The following is a 19,430-nucleotide window of genomic DNA, read 5'->3' as shown; positions in this document are numbered from 1 at the left end:
GTTGTGGCCTAAAGGGAAAGTGGATACAACTATTTAAAACCCATAATCCAAAAAAAGAGGATCTGCCAACCAGAGCTGTGGTCACATTTAAAAAGAACTGCACAGGACGCGTTTCACAAACAGAGGTCTTGACATGGTTTGAAATGCTGACTGTAGGCCCAACAGCGATTGCAAATAAATGATGAATACTGAAATTACATGTTCTTAAAATAAATTCTGAACACCACCATTCACCATAAAACTAATAGTTGTAGAGTTTATGTACTGACATATGGGAATTGGCCCTTTGCAAAGACTCCCCCCCTTCGAAACGTCAGACATGCCAAATATATCGTGGAGCAAAGAGGAAACGGACGACGTGTCGACAGACAAGACAGAGCAGGTTACTTTAGGTATGAAACAAAGTTTAACTTTGCATATGTTTAATGTTTTAAAGAAATTCAAACGAAAACTACCGTTTTGTGGCTCTATAATGTGTGGTGGCAGATCGTTGTAGCGCCTCAGTTAAAGCGGGACGTCAGTCGATCTTCTCTTTAGCTTTACTAATGTTAGTTAGCCTATAGCATGAAATAAGCATGAATGAACATCAGACAGCTTGTTTCAACCTCAGAAAAACGTCTATACACACTATTTTTTTTTTTTACCACTAAAGTTTCCATTTGTAAATTTAATAGGTCTGACCTCTGGTCTCATCTGCGTCCAGCTATTTTTAGCTGTACAAAACAGCTCCTTTTGCTGCTTGATATTGCAAACTGGTGTCTTACCAGTTTTTATCTGAATATATTATATCAATTATGAACAAACAGTTTTACGGTTTACTGCACGTTGTTATTCTTGTCTTCCAGTAGCGACTAATGAACCGAAAGTCTTATGCTTACTTTCGCGTTTAAGAGTAAGGTGGATAAGTTTAAATTGTTGTTTATTGTTTGTCAAACAAAAATGGAAGATTATCTGCTATGCTTAGTCAAATCACCTGTCAGTCAAACTCCTAGCGAAGGGTCAGTTGAGTTTGGGAGTTTAAGGCTAGCATGTCTTTCTTCTATTAGACATCTGAAGTAAAATAAGTTAAATAACCACTGTGATTAAAAAGAAGTACAACCATCACAAACTATAGAAACAATGGGAAATATCAGATTTAGATTATGTTTTGGGATGAAGAGACACATAAAACACTTGTGGAGATATAAAAATGCTAAGAGCACAACAGGACCCCAGAGATGTGGGGAAAACAGTGGGCTTCCCAGCAGCACAACACCCCTCTAAATGCTTCCCGCAGTGGTGAAAGGGCTCAAACAAACAGTCATAGCCACTTAGGTAAGAGACAATCCTGATTTCAGCCTTTTCAGATTCGTTTGATCAAATGTAGACGGTATGTTAATGTTTTGATTTTTGAACTGGTTTCAGTACACCAGGATTCTCCTTACCCAAAGTGTCTGTGTCGAAATATTTGCATTCTATATACATCTTAATCAGGGTTACCAACACCGGCAGTGGCACCTTTTGTGACTTAGCAATAGGAATGCTTTCTGAGCGGACGGAATTTTCTATACGAAGTCGGGAGCTTAACTCTGACGTTAGTTTTTTTTATTAAGCTTAAGGCTGTTCTGTAATATACAGTTTATAACTGAACTGTATTTTTTTTTTTTGCCAAGACAGCTCCTGTTATCAATATCCAATATGGATTACCTACCATTTTATGGTGTCGTATAGAGACAGGTCAGGAAAAACGGTATATATCTTTGAGATAACTGACAACACAGTTGTGCCGCTCGGATGTTATCATCAACATGAGGATAATTAACTTTATACTAACTAACCTCTCATAAAACAAATATAACGATTAAAAAACTTTTTCTAGAAACTCAGTTACTCTGTAATTTCAGTCTTGAATATTCACATACGTCAGTCTTTGCAAGTGCTTCATAGTATTATACTGTAATTCAACAGTTAAAATAAGTGCTGTTTTCCCATTGGGATTCCTATGTTTAAACTGCTGACTAAGAGAGGTTTGGCTCATTTCCCATTAGATAATTTGCTCTGTTTATCGGTAATGTAACGCTTCAGGATAAGGATTTGCCCTTGATGTCGATAACATCATTTTTCAACTTTGGACTGTGTTGGTCACACCTGATTTTTGACCAGGATCTGAATCGCTGGTCTTTTCGCTGGTATCATTTCATGAGTTTATGCCAACGTATTTCATGATGCAAAATGACATCATTACATAAACTATGTCAAAACCGGTTCCTGTTCAAATGTTTGGGGTCGGTAAAAACTTTTAGGGCTTTTTGCTCACTGAGGCTACATCTGTTTGATCAAAAATACAGTAAAAACATTAATACTGTGGAATTTCATTACAATTTAAAATATGTGTTTGCTATTTTAATGTACTTTATTATACTTGTGATGCAAAGCTTAATATTTAGCATCATTACTCCAGTCTTTAGTGTCACATGATCCTTCACAAATCATTCTAATATGCTGATTTGCTGCTCAAGAAACATTTCTCACAATTATCAGTGTTAAAAAACAGTTGTGCTGATTAATATTTTTGTGAAAACAAAGATTTTCAAGATTTTTTTATGTCTTTACTGTTAGTTATGATCAATTTAATGTGCTCTTGATTAATAAAAGTATTCAAAATAAATAAATAAATAAAAAAAGTACTGACCCCAAACTTTTGAACGGAAGTGTATGTTTACAATATTAATAGGTGACACTGGACCACAAAACCAGTCATAAGGGTTCATTTTTTTAAATTTATATATCTGAAAAACTGAATAAATAAGCTTTCCATTGATATATGGTTTGTTAGGATAGGACAATATTTGGCCGAAATACAACTATTTGAAAATCTGGAATCTGAGGGTGCAAAAAAATTTAAATATTGAGAAAATCACCTTTAAATTTGCCCAAATTAAGTTCTTAGCAATGCATATTACTAATCAAAAATTAACATTTTGATATATTTATGGTAGGAAATTGACAAAATATCTAATATCTACTTAATATCCTAATAATTTTGATCCATACAATGTATTGTTGGCTATTGCTACAAATACACCCGTGCTAATTATGACTGGTTTTGTGGTCCATGGTCACATTAATGATAATTATGCAATATGTCACGGGCATCATAGCTGTCAAACCAGTGCTCCAATGGCAGGTTAGGTCAAGTACTATCTCACACTTTAACAAGTGCTCATCTCTGCTAAGTCTCAGCCTGTGATGAAGTTGAAAGAGCGGTCAATGTGCCCTGCCGGTGCCGGAGGTTATAGCACAGTGCACAGACAATATAGATGTGTTCTCGTATGCATGTGTTTTTGTGAGTGTGTAAAAGAGAGAAATTTACAAAACAAAAAAAAATAAAAAACAATAGATGCAGCCTGTTGTAGTCACGCAGATTAAGGCCTCCACCCTCCCCTCAGTCTGACCACTGAGTTTTCTCTCAGTGTGGGTTGAGCGGCGGCCCGTGGGCCAGTCTAGGTTCAGAGCCGGATTGGACCAGAAGGAGCTGGGCAGGCACTGTCATTCAGCACTACGAGGGTGCCGAAAACGGGGCGGAGCTGGGGCTGTGATTGGCGGACTTGACAATAGTGATGACACTGGTGGTTGCCACCTTCCCGGGAGGCCCGCGGGTGACAGTCCGGGCGAAGCACTGCAGGGCCTCATACTTAGCACGAAGCGCGTCCAGCTCCAGTCGCATACTGGCGTTTTCACGAGCCAGTTTGTCCACTTCTTGTTGCAGCTCCGTTTTTTGCCGTTCAAGCTCTTCTTTCTGCGTGACGCGTTTGATGCGGCAACTGGCAGCGTAGCCGCGGTTTTTTAGCGTGCGTCGACGCTGCTTCAGCCGGACCACGTCTTCCTTCGTCAACCCGCGCAGGTGCTGGTTGAGCTCCCGCACCGACATGGCCACCAGCTCGTCATCGCTGAGCGCCGGGGCATTCTCACCCACCTCCTTCTTGACCTGAAGCACACAACAAAGTGTTTGTCAAAATTACCATCATTTTTACCTTGCAATTTAATAGAGATACAGATACTACACTGTAAAAAACAATTTGTTGAGTCAACTTAAAATAATTTGTAACCTGGCTGCCTTAAAATTTTAAATTCAGTCAACTCAAAAAAAAGTTTATTCAACTTGAAATGTTAAATTACACTAAGTGACAACTTACCCATCTGTTAAGTTTAGCAAACACAAATATCTAAGTTGTTACTTAGTACAACTTAACATTTCAAGTTGAATAAACTTTTTTAGTTGACTGAACTTAAAATTAAGGCAGCAGGGTAACAAATTATTTTAAGCTGACTCAACAAATTGTGTTTTTTATTTTTTACAGTGTACAGTTCAAAAGTTTACTTATGAATACTTATTCATACTTTTGTTCAAGAAGGAGGTATTAAATTGATCAAAAGTGACAAAGGTCACTATAATCATTACAAAAGATTTAGATTTCCATTCTGTACTTTAGAGCTTACTATTAATCAAAGAATCTTGAAAAGTTTATACAAAAATATTAAAGAGCACAACTGTCTTCAACACTGAAAATAATAAGAAATATTGAGAAATCAGCATATTAGAAAGATTTCTGAAGGATCATGTGACACTGAAGACTGGAGTAATAATGCTGAAAATTCAGCAAGGTATAAATTGCATTTTAAAATATATTACAACAGAAAACAGTTTTACCATAAAATTATTAAAGGAGACTTTCAAAAATATTAAAGAAATCTTACAAACCCCAAACTTACAATTAACAACATACACAATTAAAAACAAAGAAATAAATATATCAGTAAGCTTTTAAATGTTTTTAAGTCTTTTCTGCTCATCAAGGCTGTGGTTATTTGATTAAAAATACAGAAAAAAACAAGTAATATTGTGAAATATTATTGCAATTTAAAATAGTGGTTTTCTATTTTAATATACTTTAAAATAAATTTATTTCTGTGATCCAATGCTGCATTTTCAGCATCATTACTCCAGTCTTCAGTGTCACATGATCCTTCAGAAATCATTCTAATATGCTGATTTCTCAATATTTCTCATTATAACGTTGAAAACAGTTGTGCTCCTTAATATTTTTATGTAAATACTTCAGGATCATCAGGATTCTTTGATGAATAAAACATTAAAAGGAACAGAATTTATTTAAAATATAAATCTTTTGTAGCAATATATACTACCATTCAAAGTTTGAGGTTGATTTTTTTCTTTCTTTCTTTGAAAGAAATTAATACTTTTATTCAGCAAGGATGTGTTACATTGATAAAAAAAAATTCTGTTCTGAATAAATGTTGTTCTTTTTTAACGTTTTATTCATCAACAAATCCATCAAAAGTATCACAGCTTCCAACAAAATATTATGCAGCACAACGTTAATAATAAATCAGCATATTAGAATGATTTCTGAAAGATCATGTGACACTGAAGACTGGAATAATGGCTGATAAAAATTCAGCTTTGGATCACAGAAATAAATTATATTTTAAAGTATATTTAAATAGAAAATGTTATTTTAAATTGCAATAATATTTCACTTTTTTCTTTATTTTTGATCAAATAAATAAAACTTTAGGCATAAGACTTTAAAAATCTTACTGATCCCAAACTTTTGAATGGCAGTGTGTGTGTGAAATATAAATATACTAGACAATTAGAAATTATTAAGATTATTAAAGAGACTAATCAAAGAATATGGTGCAAAATATGTGTAATACATACCATCCATTTAGATGGAGCTTTTCTTACCTCTTAAAGGTTTAGATAATAAACATTCCACATGATAGTAGTTTAAATAATAGATACATATTATATGAAATTATGAATGACAAGGAGAATTTTTTTTTTTTACCTTTAAAGCTTTGCCCGCTTTAAAATGAGTCGTCATGCCCTGCATACAAGCAGCTAGTCAGAACTCCTCAAAAATCTGTCTAAAGAAAACAACAGAAAGGAATAAATGTACATTTCATAAAGGTATAAAAGGTAGATTTTACTATTAAGAAACATTATTGTTGCATGTCTCAGAGAATCCGTGTCAGGTACATTGTATTAAAACCGCTGAGTTAAGTAAAGTTACCTAGAGCGACCAGCAGAGGTCAGTACAACTCTGCACAGTATCGGTGAGACAAGGGTTACCCTGTTTACTTGCTGATCTCGCGTTCTCACGATGTAGCTCACTAGACCGTTACAAGAGTGCAATAATAGAAGCAGGTCAGCTCTCGGCATGAGGCTTTGTCTGATCTCTCTGCTTAGCCGTTCATGCAAGGCTATTTTGGACACTGCGCTATTTTTAAAAAGGCCACTCTGTGCGTTCGAGCTCACGGCCTCGAGACGCCCGCCACAACCAAATTAGAAAAAAAAACACGGCGTGAGACACGCGCTCCGCGGGTTCCATTTCAGGAGCGTCAGAATGCGTAAACTCTATTCAAGATTGCTGCCATGGAGACGCTGCAAATGGGTGTGGGAGTGTATAACACGTGACCAGAAAAATGGTAAACAAGCTTCATTCATAAGCTCGCCACACAGGAGGACCACTCTCAAAAGTAACAAAAACTCAAGATGACCTTCTACAAAATTAGATAACTGTTCAAACAATGTAGAGAGTGACAAACAATGTAGAGTGAAATAAGCTACTCTAGTCTATATTATTTTTTTCTTTTCTTTTTTGCATATTAGTCTATAGGATGTCGCTTTAGATACCTATCCATTCATCTGTTTATCCATCTATTCATCTATCTAGCCATCTATCCATCCATCCATCTACCATAACAATACCTAGAGGATACCTATAGAATATCACTTTAGATATCTATCCATCCATCTATTTATCCATCTATTCATTATCTATTTATCCATCTATCTAGCCATCTGTCTAGTCCATCCATCCATCCATCTATCTATCTATCTATCTATCTATCTATCTTGCATATCAATACCTATAGGATGTCACTTTAGATATCATCTATCCATCCATCTATTTATCCATCTATTCATTATCCATTTATCCATCTATCTAGCCATCTGTCCATCCATCCATCCATCCATCCATCTATTTTGCATATCAATACCTATAGGATGTCACTTTAGATATCATCTATCCTTCCATCTATTTATCCATCTATTCATTATCTATTTATCCATCTATCTAGTCATCCATCCATTTATCCATCCATCCATCCATCCATCCATCTATTTTGCATATCATATCATCTATCCTTGTCATCTTTTATCCATCTATCCATCCATCTGTTTATCCATCTATTCATCTATCTAGCCATCTATCCATCTATCTATCTTGCATATCAATACCTATAGGATGTCACTTTAGATATCATCTATCCATCCATCTATTTATCCATCTATTCATTATCTATTTATCCATCTATCTAGCCATCTGTCTAGCCATCCATCCATCCATCCATCCATCTATCTATCTATCTATCTTGCATATAATGTCACTATAGGATGTCATCTAGATATCATCCATCTATTTATCCATCTTCCATTCATCTGCATATCCATCCTATCTAGCCATGTCACTAGATATCCATCCATCCATCCATCCATCCATCTATCATCTATCTATCTATCTTGCATATCAATACCTATAGGATGTCACTTTAGATATCATCTATCTATCCATCTATCCTTCCATCTACCATCCATCTATCTATTTTGCATATCAATACCTATTGGATGTCACTTTAGATATCTATCCATCCATCTGTTTATCCATCTATTCATCTATCTAGCCATCTATCCATCTGGCAGATCAATACCTATGTGATGTCACTTTAGATCCATCCATCTACCATCCATCCATCTAGCATAACAATACCTATAGGATACCTATAGAATTATTTCATTTTATTTTGCATATCAATGCATTTAGGATGTCACTTTAGATCTATCCATCTATCTATCCTTGAAAACTTTTTTTTTTATCCAGTAACACAGACAATACAATAGACTAGATAAACAACAATAAAACAACTAATTAAAAAAAAAAACAGACAGAATCCACAACATCACATATTTACATATAGACTAAAACGCCAATGGTTCCACAAACTGGAAAAATATCTGACAGAACTAAGTGCCGGGTTCATCAGTGTTAAAATTCTACTGTTTGCAGGGTCTGATAACCTACACATACATCTGTACATCAAATTACGCAACACAGCAGAGCAAGTTGGCACACCCGACCGAACAAATATGTAGCTTGCACTGCTCCATCATGGAACCTTAAGCAACAGCCTCAATCCGACATTATATGCTACACAAAGTTTCTGCATGCTACTCTTTCTATAAAACTGCCACAAATGGGCAGTATACATAGGGGTACAAAATGCTCTAAAAAGTGCAATCTTAACAGATTCTGAGCACATACTAAATTTGCTCATCAGCATGTTAACTTGAGCATACATCATATGTCATCATATGTATGAAAAGAAATGGTGTCAAAACAGTTCACTCAGAAATTGCTAGTAAATGTCATTATGAAGTACAAGGAAAGGGCAACCAACACATTGAATTGAACATGTTTTTTTTTAGTAGAAAGACTGAAATAGCATTTTCTTTTAAAACATACTTCAATAATCTTTAATTTATTTTAATTTAATTAGAATGTTTCAGAACTTTTTTTTTACAGTGTATCTATCTAACCAGCAATCAATCTAGCTAACAATCTATTTATCCATCCATCCATCTATTGATCGTCTGACTGTCTGTCTGTCTATTTATTGATCTGTCTTTTTATACCTGTCTATCTATCAAATTATGACTCCTTTTAAACATAAAAAGTGATATAGACCACACATGGAAACCTGTTTGAATGTAATGTCAAGTTTTAATTAAGTCAAGTCTGTCCTTTGCTGTTCAGTAAATGGAACATTCCAGGAGGCTGTCAGTCACATGGGAATAGTTTCCCTTATACAGTCACTGTTATATTTGTGCTTTTAGACAATGTTCTTTATCAGGTTTAGAACTGCAGCTGAAAGACTGGATCCTGTTACACTAGGCTTTCCTGGCTCGTTTCATGTCCTTATTTAACTGTGCTCGTTATATTTAGCTCAGCATGCTGACACAAAACTCCAGTTGCCAGTGACACAATTTTTGAGTGAAATATTATAAGCAACTCATTAAGAAATTAAGTACTTGTGGATCGCACATTTTCACCTGCAACTATTTCACAATTTGGGCATACATTTAAAACATACATCTATTTAGAATGCATTTCTTTGGAACACAGATAGCCCATGTTCCAATTTCTGCAGTCTGTTTCTCCGGTCCAGTCATCTGGCCCCTCAACCCTCTGCATACCTCAACCATTTTAAGTGATTGCTTTGTCTTGGTGAGAATTCTTTAGTAATGGTTACATTAAGTGTCTCTGACCAGTGAGCAGATTCACCGCTTTTGGCATGTTTGGTAAACTCTGAGTCATTCTTTTGATTCAGTCTTAGTAAACCACACCGGATGTGCATCAGTTGCTGGTTTAAATGTTTCAATTATGACGGGACAGAATTTAGATTGGGTACGAACTGAGCAGTTGAAACCAAATACCACCATGAAAAAAAAAAGAAAATCACTTAAGGCTTGATTCATACCATCTGGCCCCTTGATGTGAGGGCTACATTAAGAGCCCCTCATCTCATTTGGCTACAATCAAACTGGCAACCAGAAAACTATGCAATATTGCTTTATATTAAGTGAAACTCCAATGGCAATCACTCTTTGAAATAATTAATTCCCTCATAATTAATTAAATCTCAAATCTGCACTGGGCCATGAATAATTATCTAAAACTGCGCAAAAAAACAAGCTCTGACAAGAAGAGTTTTCCTATACAGCAAGTTGGCTCAGCATGGTTGATTTTAAAATGGCTGTGACAGGGGACACCATGCTTTTCTTTCCAAAGAGGACCATGGAATCACATTTTTAAAAAAATGCTTCCCTCTCTATTCGTGGGGCCTCCAAGCTTTTCAGGTCTTTCTCACACACGCACTTCCTTGAAATTCCTTCAGCACATGGTCCCCCTTTCCATTTGTGCTGAGAACTGGGGTGAACTGACAGGGGGGGCCCCACTTTCCTGCTCAGCCCTCACAGAGAGGAAAAGCCCAAATGTCCCAAGGCCAAGGTTTCATGGTTTCCTGGACATAAATTATAGGACTGAACGCCGCCTTTGATGCTGAACATTTGATAGCTCGTATGAACACTAGTCTTCTTATCATGGATTCTAAGGCCAGGAAACAAAAAAAAAAAAAAAAAAAGTATGAATTCATGGTACAGCACAAGGCGCTGTGAAGGAAGCCACAAAGAGTGTGTAAAGTGTGGATAGCTGAGAGACATTCCACACGCACTGACATTGAGCAGGGGCCCCACTTTCCATTCACAGAACTGCATACTTAATACTGTGCATAATGATCTTACTACATGTCTACAATCATCTAAATATAACCAGATTTACTCCATGTTATATTTAGTGTCACTTGTTGTAGTGCACTACCAGAACAACACTTCAGTATGCAATGGAAATGGCATATAAATGCATGTGATTAGTTTACAGTCATCGAGCTGTATGCATAAACTCAGCAGGGGTGTTTCCTCTAAAAGGGCAAGGGAGGCAGTGCCTCCTAAAAATAGTAGTACAAAAATTAAACAATGCCAATATTACAAAATATAACATTAAAAAGAGTGAAAATCACTTTAAAGTTATATTAAGTAAATATCGTGTTCAATGAAGATATTTTGTACATTTAATAATGTATCAAACATAATTTAAACATAATTTTTAATTAGTAATATCCATTGCTAAGAATTTCATTTGGACAAATTTAAAGGCAATTTTCTAAATATTTAGATTTTTTTTTTTTTTTTTTCAGATTTCAGATCTTCAAATAGTTGTATCCCAGCAATATTGTCCTATCCTAACAAACAATACATCAATGGAATGCTTATTTATTCAGTTTTCAGATGATGCATAGATAATTCTCGAGAAATGTACCCTTATATCTGGTTTTGTGGTCCAGGGTCACAAATAAAATAAATAAATTAACCCATCATGTAAATGTAAAACACTTATTTGGGAAAAAAAAAAAAAAAAGTTAAAAATGACTTTATATTAGTACCTTAAAGTACTAATCTGTACTCTTAAGCAACACTACTATGAATCTTCTAGTGGTATATAATGTAGAACGATCTTTTCTATGTAATATCCCAGCAGCAAGCCCCCAAGAGTGCATTTTAATGTGTAAAACAAGTCTGTTCATGTAGCTTATGACTAAATTTGTCTACTAAATACTTGTTAGAGCAAGTTTACATTATTTGTGCAAGCACATCATTTTGGTTTAGAAGACCGTATTGGTAAAATTGCTTGTTTTTGCATCACTGTGGTAAAGCTACGATTACATCATCCGACGGACGTAAGGGACAGAACTGGAAGCCCCAACTTCCACATCCTTTTCTGAGTCAACAATAACAAACCTGCAGACCTCTCTAATGGAGAGGCATATTACTCTGGTTGAGCTGCCTTATTATTTCACGTCAACCCTATACTGGTTTATCAAATTAAAACGGTTGTGCTTACACAACAGCATGCTTGATTTGCGTTGCTGTCATATGTGGGCGCATGCAGAACTGAAACTATTCAGTAATCACAAGGTGAAGCTGTTCAGACATGTCACTGGCATCATGTGGACAACAACGTTTCTGTCACACTTCAAGGGTCAGGCTCTATTGTACATTAGCGTGAACTCATGATTTGGCGGCCCCTGAGTTACAATGGAAAGGACTGCCTGCGTCAAGGTGCTTCGCCAAACACCAAATGCAATATTTTTCCACGAACTACAAACCATGATGTAAACTACTTCGGCGTCACATAACTTACGTTTGGAGTAATTACTACATGACATCTGATCCCAATAAACCAAACGAGGCGGATTATTACTGACTAAACCTTTGGCCCGCACGGATAACGTCTGCTAAAGTGTTGCATGCTTTGGCTGATACAGGGATGACGTTCTTTCTAGGCTCCCTGAGCAATATGGCTGGGTAACTGCATATTTGAGTCTTGAGATTGTGAACTTTCTCAGAAACAGCCTGCAAAGGACCTCCCCTCTTATGGAATTTGACGCCAGCGTTGCCATGTTAACACATGTGAGAATGTGAGATTCTCTTGTTTTGACCACTTATGAAAGGTAGAGAATCGAGACGAGGCCTTGGGCGAAACCAAGCACCCACTTCAAAGCCGTGTGCGCTTGTGTTCCCATGATAAACGGAGGCCTGGCTCATCTTCACTGTTTGTTTGTCCTCTTTTGCTCCGCTAGTTACAGATACGCCGCTCCGCTTGGCGGCCAGCTGCTACGAGGCTTTGCTCTGAGGTTCTGTTTTTCGCAGGGAGGTGGAGAGCTCCGTCTCCTTTGGTCCCGGCCCACTCTTTTCCACAGCGGCGCATTCGCAGGGATATTATGTAAAGGAAATGGAGAGCATAGCGGAGCCGTGAGTCACGCTGTTTACTGGTAAGAGCGAGGACGATCGGCAGGGAATCACACCCTCCCGAACTGACGTTTCCTGGAAAATCCTGTTGTTTCGCAGGGGCGGAAGGAAAAGTACGTGGAACCTTGGGAACGGTTGGCGGGGCCGGCGGAACTTTCTGCGGATTGGGAGGAGAGGTAGCGAGAGCAAAGCTCCTTTCCAACTGGGGACGCAGGGATTCAAAGGAATGTCAAGTATGTGCTAACCAAAGACAAACCCGCCCAGTATGTACGACAGGGAAGCCAGTGCAACGTGGTTAATAAGTGAAGAACAACACTGGAAAACCATGACCAGCCTCGATTTAACCGACGACAGTCATCTTTACTCGTATCTGACGTAACATTAATTTAGTTCTCCACCCTCATGCCATTAAACGTCTTTAACTAATGGTCTTCGGCAAACAAGACAAGCTGGAGGATTGCGCAATGCAGCATCAACACATCATAGACTTATAAACATCCAGTTACCCAAGCTCTTGAGAAATAAGTCCCAGACAGCTCTTCCACAGACCTGACCACAGTGTGGTGAGGTCAGTCCTGTCCGATCCAGAAACTGGAAAAGGGCAACAAGAATAGGGCAGGGTGTTGCTTTGTGGTCTAGACACCCCTTAGGCCAATAAAGGCTGATTCTGTAAAACGCAGATCAATAACGTGACCCTAATTTTTCTTTTGTCTACATCTGTTCGTTTATTCAACAATACGTGAAAAATGTTGTAGCCTTGTGGGGAGCCACTGTTTCTTGTTTCTCCTCCTACTGTCTTATGCATACAACTTAACCAAAAAACATTAAAAGGCAATTCATACATACAGTGGCTTTTAAAATAATAATATGTTGTTTTGGGTGGCAAAAAAACCTGATGAAAAATATCAGGATGGCCTTATTTAAAAGGCTGAAATTATTGATTTCTAATTAAATTTCTAGTTGGATGTTAAAACATGCAAGAAAAAGAAAACAGGAAGTGATATCATAGAGAGGACCCCTCATGACTCAGTCACAAGGTCAACAAGTCTCTTAAAATGTCAGAACGTTGACCTTTTAATGATACACTATTTTAAAAAAAGAAATCACGTAGTACAAACACCCCCAAAACTTTGACATTTATGAACTATATGACATTTAAACATTACAAATACTAAATTCATAAAGAAAATAAATAAATATTTTATATTGCAGTAATTTCACATTGAATCTTCAAATTAAAGGTAAAAAACAAAGACAGTACATTAATCCAAAATAAAAGTTTGTTTACATAATATATGTGTATATTTATTATGTATACACACACACACACATATATATATATATATATATATAATACGCACAGATGCATGTATATATTTAACAAAAGTAGGTCACCTTCATATATAAAAATATTTATATATAATATCAATTATATGAATATGAATATATACATATAAATACATGGAAATATTTACAAAATATATACTGTATTGTGTGTGTATTTGTATATATACATAATTAATATGCACAGTACACACATTTATATTATGTAAACAAAAACCTTTATTTTGGATGCGATTAATTGTTTGACAGCACTCATTTTTAATATTCTTTAAATATTTTTTTTTTTATGACTGCAGGTGAGTATCACTGTTACCGATATTACTGATGTCTCTAGGAAATTGTTCTTTTTTTCCTAATATTTAACCACTGATTCATCAATTTTAACGTTTATTAAACTTCACTCTCAAAAGAAAAAAAAAAAAAAAAAAAAAAAAAAATCGACTTAACGAGTTTTCATATTTTCGAATCTTCTGCCTGTTAACGATTTACGTCACTGAGTAAGACATTATCATAATTGCCACCTGCCCACAAACAGTCTGACCTGCCCACAAACACTTCCGCTAGTTAGAACATGTTGAGAAGATGCTGTTTTCTGCGCTGTGAAAGCAAGCATCTCTGAGCCACAACCTGTAAGTACGATTGATATGCTACGTGTACATTTTCAAGTGAGTGCTCAAAATATCTAGTCTTTTGCGCTAATATGTGGTGTATAATGTTACCTAGTGCAGCTTGATTAATTGTTGATTAATGTAGACTGTCATTGTTCTAATTACTTTGTTTAATAATAAAGAATGTAACTTAGACATATTTTCAAACTGTTGTTTCATCGGTTAGTCACGTTAACACTCAGCTAACATGTTATTTGTTCACAGCTAACAGCTAAACTTTATCTGTGGGCACGATTCACTTGCGTAAGTGTTAAACAAAATGTTTTTGTCATTTTAAGAAGGGATTGGAGCACTTCATTATTGTTTTATGTATCAGGGTTGCCAGGTCAGAACAAGCCCAGTCGCATTCCGAGGGGGGTCCCCTGTTAAAAATCGCATTCTGGCGTGTGAAACACACGCTTTTTGTCGGGGTTCCCCTGGTAAATTTGCATTCCAGGTGCTAAATATGATGTTATTGGGGTCGCTTCGAACCACGACATCAAAAACAACCACGAACTTGGCTACCAGATGGCAGCGCTTGCTAACTTGCTCAAGTACTCCTCTCTGTGCCAATCACAACAGGTTTGGCCAGCTGACCAATCAGAGCAGAGTAGGATTATGGAACGGGGGTTTACAGACATTACAGGACTCCAACACAATATTAGGACACTTTAAAACAACCATGTGACATTTACATGTGGATTTGAAGCACGTGTCTTACAGTATAACAGGACAGGTACATTTGTTTAAAATTAAATGCATTTAATCATTAATTTAGCTTTTGTTAAATATAATCTAAAAACAGTCAAAAGCACATGAAACCCACATTTGGACCACATCACTTATTTCCCAATTCTGGTATTGGCCAGATCAAATAGAGTCTCATTATTTAACTACAATATTTCAAGTGACAACATGGTGACCTTGCATTCTTGTTGTAGAGACTCATTCAAATCAATAAGACTTTGATTCATGATGACTGGTGATAGTATGTTGCAGCCTAGGTCAAGATGTGGCTCACAGTGAAAGCAGCGGGTGCGCTTGACGTGAGAATCGGGTTTGGAGTTCCCCTGTGTTTCATTTTGAGTCATTAACTCACCGACTACCACTGTCTCATTCACTTTCAAAACCCACTGTCTTAACCACAAAGAGTACTGTAAGAGTTCCTGTTCTCCAAATGCACCATCTAAACCACAGGATTTATTTCTCCAGCGATTATGGACCACACTATCTTTAAAGGTGCAAGACACTCAATGCTACAACAATAATCGTGAACTAAAATTGACATCATGTGATTAACATAATACTGTTTACTCATAGAGCACTGCTTAGTGACAAGACACAAGCCCCTGCCCCCTTCAAGTGATCCCACGTGTGTGTCTCATGACAGTGCAGTCAGTGTGTGCACTTCACTTCCCCTGGGTTTCTAAAAGCAGCGAGCAGACAACGTACATGACGTGGGAGGCCATCACCACAGATACCTCAGCAACTCTGAGTCAGACTACCTCTCAGACGAGGTCAAACAACCCCGCATACAGTATGAATAAGGAGACATGACAAGGTTGCCCTCCTCCATGGTTTTCCATATCGATCAAGATGGGATAAAGGTCATGACAGAACCCAATATTTGCTCTCTGTGCCATCTTCCACAATTCGCTTTTAAACCAATGGAAACACAAACGTAATCTGACCCCGGCAACTGTTTCGGTGCAATGACAGGCACTCAATAGTTTCCCCGCTTTGCTTTCAGGACTCTTCCTGGGCAATGACTGGTGCTGATCTAGCAGCTTCAACAACTGATCTTCTGCTGACTCTGGAAAAACAAAGCCAAACTATCAGATTAGAACACAGCAGCCCCTCGCAAATGGATGGTGGCCTTTTTATATTCTCCAGGGTGTGAAATCAACACCCGTCACCAGCCAAATGCGGATACTGTTTAACACACCGGTGGATATTTTTGCTCATATACCAGTCGCTGTGGCGGCCGACGTGTAGAACGTCTCTGAACACCGTTACATAAAAAACAACGATGCACGCGTTCGATTTATTTTGGGGGAACAGATGACAGACATGCTTTCAATGTGCATGCCCGATTTGTTGTTCGTCATGCATGCTGTGTGAAGGCTTTCCATACACCCCACATGAATTTCCACACCAACTGAAAGATTTTGCCCTGCATGTAAACACTGTAAATGAACAATCTGAAGAGATGCTTTTGGTACGATTCACTTTAAATTGAAAAAAAAAAAGAAAGCCTCAGAGATTCATAATCCTTCATATCACAGCATAACAAATTAATAGCCCTAACTTACAACTACTACCCACCTTATTCTTCTCATAAGAGCGGGCACGGCCATTTGTAAATTTTATGGGTCAGGCTTCCGGTCTCATCTGCATCCAGTTATTTTTAACTGTACAAAACAGCTAATTTTGCTGCTTGATATTGCAAATTAGTATGTCTTACAATATTATTTTAATGTATCATCTTAATTATGAATACACTGGTTTGTAGTGCAACAGTTTTACCGTTTACTGCACGTTGTTATTCTTGTTATTTTCCTATAGCGGATAATGTACCGGAGGTCTCATCCATAGGCTTACTTATGCATTGAAGAATAAGGTGGATAAGTATATCCAATATGTACACTCACACTTTATGCTACAATATATAAACTGATATGTGACCATGGGCCACAAAACCAGTCATAAGTCGCACTGGTATTTTTGTAGCAAACTTTAATACCAAAAATCAGTAGGATATTAAGTAAAGATCATGAAGATATTTTGTAAATTTCCAACCATAAATGTATCAAAACTTCATTTTTGATTATTTACATGCATTGCTAAGAACTTCATGTGGACTATTTTAAATGGGACTTTCTCAATATTTAGATTTTTTGCACCCTCAGATTCCAGATTTTCAAACAGTTTCTCAGCCAAACATTGTCCTATCCTAACAAACCATACATCAATGGAAATCTTATTTATTCTGATTTCAGATGATGTGTAAATCTAAATTTCAAAAATTGACTTTTATGACTGGTTTTGTGGTCCAGGGTCACAAAAACAAATCTCAACTGCTTGATTGTTTATATCATCATCAAATGTAAACTATCCTGTCATCTAGTTGGACAATTAGGTAGCCTATTAACATTATGAAACTCTGTAAAACAATGTGTAGTATGAAAAGCACTGTAACTAAAGTAAACTGCTATCCCTGTACATTTAAAGCTTTCGAAATTGACGTGAAACATTTCGTAATTCCAAATATTTGTGGCTGTACAAAGTTCTGCAGAAGGCTAAAGCAACGTAACACCTTTGAGGTTAAAGGTGAGTTACAAAAACCCCAACTGAAGTGGAATAACGTAAATATATTTTGGTCTTTGCTTATTTAATGTCAAACATATGCAGTTATTTTACTTATTCAGTGATCCACTGTGGCAAAAAAAGTTCATTTCCCACCCTGGCTTTCCTTAAATTGTCACATTACATACCAAATTGTACTGTGTTTGAGCACAGGACATGCATTCTTCTAATTACAGTGAATGGACTTGACTGTAATGTGGTTTTATCACATTAAATTGATTCAGAACTGCTATTTTATCATCCATTGTGGAAATGAATCACATTATCCAGTTATGACTCATTTTTCCTGTGAGGGCGTTGCTCTAATGCTAACCTGCCAGAATAGTGGACACAATCATTCTTAACAGTGTGTTCATAGATATTTCCGATCACCTACACATCACAAACTCATATACATTCCATTCCATGCGTGCTTTTCATATAAAACTGTGAGATTGTTCAATCACTGACTTGATATTACGTCCTATAAAGTGTCCTGGGTTTCAGTAGACACGTTGACGGTGACACATGCTCCTTTATTATAATAATTTATATTTTAAACTAGCACTTGTTTTTGCACTGCGCAACGAAAAAAAGGGCAAGTGAGTCTTTTACGCAAGGCACATTGCATTCTTCACGTTCACGCCGCCGTTCACTGAGAATCTGACATAACGTCACTCTATTCTTGAACCCTCGTGTTGATTCGAGAGCGAGAGAAAACCGAATCTTTCCGCGCGTCTCGAATGACTCGGGATCGTTACAACAGTCGTTCAGTCGCGTTAAAACTTCCAGTAGCGCTCGCCGCACAAATGTGCCCTTTGTCCCAGAATTCCTAAATGCCCACCACGTGTTATTTCCTTGTGTCGTAATATTAATTCTTTTGAAACATGCCCGCTTTCGAAAGCGACAAAAAGTTGGAAACGTGTCGGCAAATTGCTTTAAAAGTTACAGGACGCCGTTGTTTACTTAGTTAAAGATGCACCGCCTGCGATAGACTTACGGTTTGCTTTTTAAAAGACGTAAGTAAAACAAACTTTCAATTTACGCAACATTAAAGAGTGTCAGTGAGAGTGTTGTTTTTATTAAAGCGATCGTTTGTATGAAAGCCAAAAAAGCCCAAAAAGTATTTGTAGGCTAAATTCCAAGTTGCAAGCTTTAACACGTGTCCATACCAGACCGATACATTTTTGTTTTAATAATAAAATATTTCAGCTATTACATAACTACTTATGTTTCAACTTTGTAATATCTGTAACTGCTTATTGAAATGTATAATTTAAAAGAAGAATATATTAAGCTACGCAACGGTCGACTAGAGGAATATTACGGATAGGCTGAATTCTTATCCGTCATCGTGAGAACATCAGCAATTTCGAAAGGAATTTCAAAACATCTCCCAGAAAAGCTCGCACACTTTACCTTGTGAACGCGGAATCTCTGTCGGGGATGCGCAGAATCTCTGAGAAGTGTCCTGGAATCAACAGGTCGAGCCTTGTCTCGCGTCCTGCAACCGAAGCGAAATGTTTCCCTGAACTAAATTAACTACAAAACAACAACAATGTATCAACATTCCACTCTGTGCTTCCGCAAGCACTGAC

The 19,430-nt window shown here is 37.0% G+C and overlaps 1 protein-coding gene across 2 annotated transcripts; it reads right to left on the bottom strand.

The window, feature by feature from the left end:
- Nucleotides 1-1,380: 1,380 nt before the first annotated feature.
- On the bottom strand, nt 1,381-19,420 carry mafk (v-maf avian musculoaponeurotic fibrosarcoma oncogene homolog K). 2 transcript variants are annotated; one of them, XM_051105582.1, is made up of 3 exons: nt 19,252-19,420; nt 5,856-5,930; nt 1,381-3,967 (listed from the first exon to the last, which is right to left on the bottom strand). In XM_051105582.1, exons 2-3 carry the CDS (start codon nt 5,898-5,900, stop codon nt 3,539-3,541), a joined length of 474 nt encoding a protein of 157 aa, XP_050961539.1. In that variant the 5' UTR covers nt 5,901-5,930; nt 19,252-19,420; the 3' UTR covers nt 1,381-3,538. The 2 variants fall into 2 exon arrangements, with proteins under 2 accessions (XP_050961539.1, XP_050961537.1); XM_051105580.1 differs by having other exon boundaries at nt 5,856-5,934; nt 19,252-19,419.
- Between the last annotated feature and the right edge of the window lie 10 nt (nt 19,421-19,430).

This window comes from Labeo rohita, chromosome 3 (genome assembly GCF_022985175.1).
Source record: "Labeo rohita strain BAU-BD-2019 chromosome 3, IGBB_LRoh.1.0, whole genome shotgun sequence".
In the NCBI taxonomy this organism is placed as follows: Eukaryota; Metazoa; Chordata; class Actinopteri; order Cypriniformes; family Cyprinidae; genus Labeo; species Labeo rohita.
This window is presented reverse-complemented; position numbering and strand designations above follow the sequence as displayed.